General features: G+C 31.2%; 2 protein-coding genes across 2 annotated transcripts in view; both read left to right on the top strand.

Annotated features, from left to right (window-relative positions):
* The first annotated feature begins 2551 nt into the window (after positions 1–2551).
* On the top strand, positions 2552–3181 carry LOC105622183. Its single transcript, XM_012203613.1, has one exon. The coding sequence runs from the start codon at positions 2552–2554 to the stop codon at positions 3179–3181; it is 630 nt and encodes a 209-aa protein (XP_012059003.1).
* A 1190-nt stretch (positions 3182–4371) lies between these two features.
* Positions 4372–4859, top strand: part of LOC105622182 (dihydrolipoyl dehydrogenase, mitochondrial) — a 5177-nt gene continuing 4689 nt past the window's right edge. The window contains exon 1 of the mRNA XM_012203612.1: positions 4372–4416. Coding sequence (XP_012059002.1) covers positions 4372–4416 — 45 coding nt within the window. The remainder of the gene's footprint in view (positions 4417–4859) is intronic.

Genomic DNA, 4859 nt, shown 5'->3' with positions numbered 1-4859 from the left:
AATAATTTCCAAAAAACATAAAAACATAAATTCTGAAAATATTTTTTAAAAATAATCTTAAAATATAACAGATTTTTGAAAGTATCATATAAAATTTTAATATCATACGATATTTAGAATTTTTTTACGTCAAAAATTATTTTTATTTTATTTATTTACAATTATTGATTTACAACATTTAAAATGCAAGCATCCTTGCATAAGAGGGGCTCTTCCGAGACTCGTTTACATCACTGCTTATTCATGTAGTATCTCTCCCTTTCTCTCATGTCCCTTCCTTGTCCTTCGCCCTTTATCTATTCTAGTACCAACCCCTTTATTATTATCATTTTCTCTTTCTCTCTAATTATCCCGCTATCCTCTTGCCTCTCTCTTTTCGAGTTTCGCTCTTCGCCCTTTCATCCCTTTATCGCCCTAATTCACACTCCCTTCTTCGTCGTGTTTTTTTCCTTTTCCTTTCGTTACGCTTTCCCTTCCTTCTCAACACGATTTACCCCACAGACAAAAAAAAATTCGTGGGGTTCGTCGTGAATTATACCGACAGGGGGATGCATAGGCGAGACGACGACGCTGGCGGCGTCGCGACGCCTAAAATGCTCATGCGTCAATCGATCCGCAACTTTCGCCGAAGAAAAAAATTCTTTGGCGTGTCTCGTCTTTATCAATCGTCAAAAGTTTATTCTCCATCCTTGTCGATCTCGTATCCTTTGAAACCGTAGAAACAATTCAATGCTCATTTCACGAATAATGAATCATGACTGATTATTTTCTCTTCTTTCTGCGCATTGATTTTGAAAATGATGTCGCGAATTGTCTGCCACCTTTTTCGATTAATTAAAAATTCTATTTATGAGATAAATAAAATTTTCGTAATTATAAAAGAAAAAATACAAATATTATATTTGTAAAAAGAAATAATTACTTTTATTAGAGTGACATTTATCTTTTATATAGGCTTCAAAAATCTCTCACGTCTGATTTCTCATTTTTTTTTTGCAATTCACGCAACGAATGATACAAAATATATATTCCGATTTCAAAGACAGCAATGTAAGAAAGAATAACTGTATTACTCGAAAAAAATTTTATCTTTCTTTGAATAATTAAATATAATAACGTTTGTTGCAGAATAAAAACAGAGCTTCGCATCATTGACAACCTTCATACGACGTCTAGATTATCCAGAGAACCAACACATTAGTACTAGTATACATTATCGATCTGAGTTCAGCGCCATTAGGGTAAGAAGAAAGAAAAGAAACATGTTTATTTAGATATATTAGAGAAATTGTGTTACCTAAAGACATAAACTTTAAATTTTCCAAACATTAATACAGTTTAAGTCTGACTGCTTGCTTAAGTTTCCAATTTAAAATTAAATTTAATTAAACGCATGTTCAGTTTTTTTTCAATTATCATCCGAAAATTCAGTTTTGTATAGAAATCTTTGTAAGTATTATCTATATTTTGTCAATTATATAATATATTATCTTAATTGCTTAATCCTCTGGACTGGCGATAGATCTATATTTATATATAAATATTTATATATAAATCTCTTAGTAAAAAATCAAACAATTGAATTTTTTTGTTATATCCTCAGTAATCACCTTTCGAGTATTCCACCGGAGATCGGTTTTCCTCGGCCGAAGATTCTACTATCTCACCGGAGATTGATAACTAGTACCGAAATTGCCGAAATTGAAATTGTCTTGTAGTGCTTCAAAAAAAGTCAGATTTGGCTCTCCTCTTTGTCGGAGATTACAGCCTTGTCGTTTGCCATTATTGAAATTTATTTTGCTTTTTAATGTATTCTCTAAAAAAAAGACGTCAGATTTGATCCCTTCCTTTGGAAATATTTTTTTTAAAACTGAAGAAAACGCACACTTAAAAAAAGATAAAGAAAAAGGTCATCAAAATTTTAAACAATTAACCTTAGATTTAATCAAAAAACCGAAATCTCTGGCTAAAAATCGGAGAAGTGATAACCGAGGTTAATCTGAAAATTCGAATTTTATTTTATTTTAATATATAATTAGTATTCTTTTATATACAAGTTATATATCATTTTGATTTCTTGAAACTGAATGCCATTTAATTAATATATTATAAATTAAATAGGCCTTACAAATCCAGCATTAATAACTGTTAGAGATTTTAATCTTAGCTCCAGAGAGTTAAGAAGTATTTCTAAAAATATTCAAAAAAGCACGCTACGAAATTCTACGTTTAGTTATTATTCAATATATATTTATATAAAATTTTATCTCAAATCACAAAATCAAAGTGATCTTGCGACTTCTATCTTAAAGCCGGCGGCACACGATGTTTTTTTGTTAGATTGTTAGCTGGATTAGATTCTTATTATTGTATTGGCCAATACTGACACTTTCAGTACCACAGCCAATACGGTGACAAGATTCTGATCTAGCTAGCAATCTAGCAAGCATTGTGTGTTTCCGGCTTTACATTATCACAATCCTTAGGTATGCCAATATAACTCGTCATCTTTATTTTTTCTTAGGTTTCTTACTATAATAAAATAGCAGACATGGATGAAGATACTAATTTATTACAAGCTTGGTTTAACAAAATAATAGATATGTCTTCAAATAGAAAAAGATCTAAAGTCGTCGCCGAAATGTGCGATAAATGGGACTACGTACCTGCGCTTAAAAAAATAAAAGTTAAGAAGGAAACGAAAGAATATCTCGGACTAACACAGAGGTTCGAAGCAGCAGTAAACGATGTTCTAGCTGGAGCAGAAGAGAAATTAATCGCTAAGAATTATGAACTTGATTTCGAGACACTGTGTGACGAAGTATGCCGCTTCAAAAATTCTGGAGCGAAGATATACGAGTACAATGGAACCGGAAGAATTTTCTCGTTTAAAGAGGAATTACTGTTATTGAAGATCTTGGCCGCAATTCCACAAGCCCATTGCATATGTCAGACCTGCACGTTAGAACGACTGCCATATATAGCTTATCATATGGCTCGAAAGAAAAATAAGATATATCCGCGTGAGTGGGACGTAAATCAACGAGCGGGAAAAGGATGGCTGATAAATTTCGAAATAGAATACGATTATGAGATCTTGAATTCATTCCCGGCTGTATGTAAGCTGACACAAAATAATCCGAGCGAAGTAAACGAAAAAAATAAGAAACAAAAGATATAGAAAGATATTATCTATCATAAATTCACAAAGTTAATGGATCATGTAGACAAACTCTAAGTAAACACCAACTAAAAATTGACATAATATCAATGTTATAATTTCATACTAAACAATGTAAGTGTTATGTAACATATATATGTTACACTCTAAATTTCTTAGAGTGAAATCTCACTCATTAAGATAGTGAAAATACAACCACTTTCAAAAAAGAGTGAAATATTTCATTCCTTGTGATAACAATTTTTGCTCTTTTTCAAGAAGTGAAATATTTTCATTCTCTTAGAGTATATATTGCATTTTATATTGTTAATACTGTACGTTTTTCATTTGGTGACACAAGTTGATACTTGTGTCATCAAATGAAGAACGCCAAGTATGAAATTGTAATGTTGATGTTAATAATTATAGTGTTTACTGAGGTGAATATTAATTTCTAAAACTGATTTGCTTGTGAACTTAAAAAATGATTAATCAAATGAAAAAGGATAGGCAACCATCATTCTTAATCTTAAGTTTTTCTATATATCATAACCTTAAAGCTAATCATCAAAATTAATCTGAGAATTTTCACCACACAAAAGTTACATTTTATATTATCTAATATGACATCATAAGCAAAATTTTCTACCTACAATATGTAATTCCTGTGTATATCTGTCATTGTAATAAAATGAAAGTTTGATAACTTTATTGTTTATTATTACAGCTCTATCTGAAAAAACCTCTCTCAAAATGAACTTACGAATAGGAACAATGTCCATTCTTTCCGAATTATTGTCCAATTTACTATAAACTGATTTTGTAATAACCGAAATTTATACTCCTCTTTGACTTGACAATCTTTTAAAATCACTAGATTAACAAAGTACCGCGAACTGCCACCATTTTGGCTTCATGACGTGCGGACTTTGTTAATCTAGTGACTTTTACAATCTTTAAATGGCGCGCCATTGCGGTGTTATCGATGAATTGAAAATGATCTGCTGATCTCTTGATGGAATTTCTGGCGTCATCTTTCGACGCCTTTAGCGAACTGTGTTCTGTAATCACTGAATTATCAGCACCTTTTGAGAAGTGAACTTTGTCACGATAACCGGTAGACCTTTTAGTTTCACTGCCGAAATTTTTCCCTTTCTATTCCTGTATTTATTGTCAGAATTCGAGGTGTATTTCTGTATTTTAAAAGTATGATGCTGCAAGCCAGCTTTAGGAACCTGGTGACTACATCGATCAGGGTAAGTCATGGATGAATGGATGATTTCGTGCAGAATATATTTCGTGATATCGCTTTCGTAACATTTTGTAGGCATGCACTGTTAGTATGATCCTTGTTCTTTTTTATTAGAATTGATGAATTTATGCCTGCACAGATAGCTAAACCTATTTGTTAGATTTTCAGAACTCACTGAAAAATTCTCAGAGTTTTTGTATTATGTGCAAAAGTGACTTCAGATTGGTTATGTCATTTTTTTCTCTGCGCTCTATCCCCTGGCTATATCACCAAATCTGTTTTTTTCAGTTTCTATGTTATCTTCTGCATTCAAAAGAATGAAAATAAAGATTTAGCTGAATAATAACAGAATGTGATAAACAGAATGATGATAATAGAATGACAAAAATTTTTAAAAACTAAATTTTATTTATATCATATATATATATATATATATATATATATATA

The sequence above is a fragment of the Atta cephalotes genome (assembly GCF_000143395.1).
Source record: "Atta cephalotes unplaced genomic scaffold scaffold00041, whole genome shotgun sequence".
NCBI classification, from domain to species: Eukaryota; Metazoa; Arthropoda; class Insecta; order Hymenoptera; family Formicidae; genus Atta; species Atta cephalotes.
The sequence above is the reverse complement of the archived record's forward strand: the minus strand, read 5'-3'. Positions and strand labels throughout refer to the sequence as shown.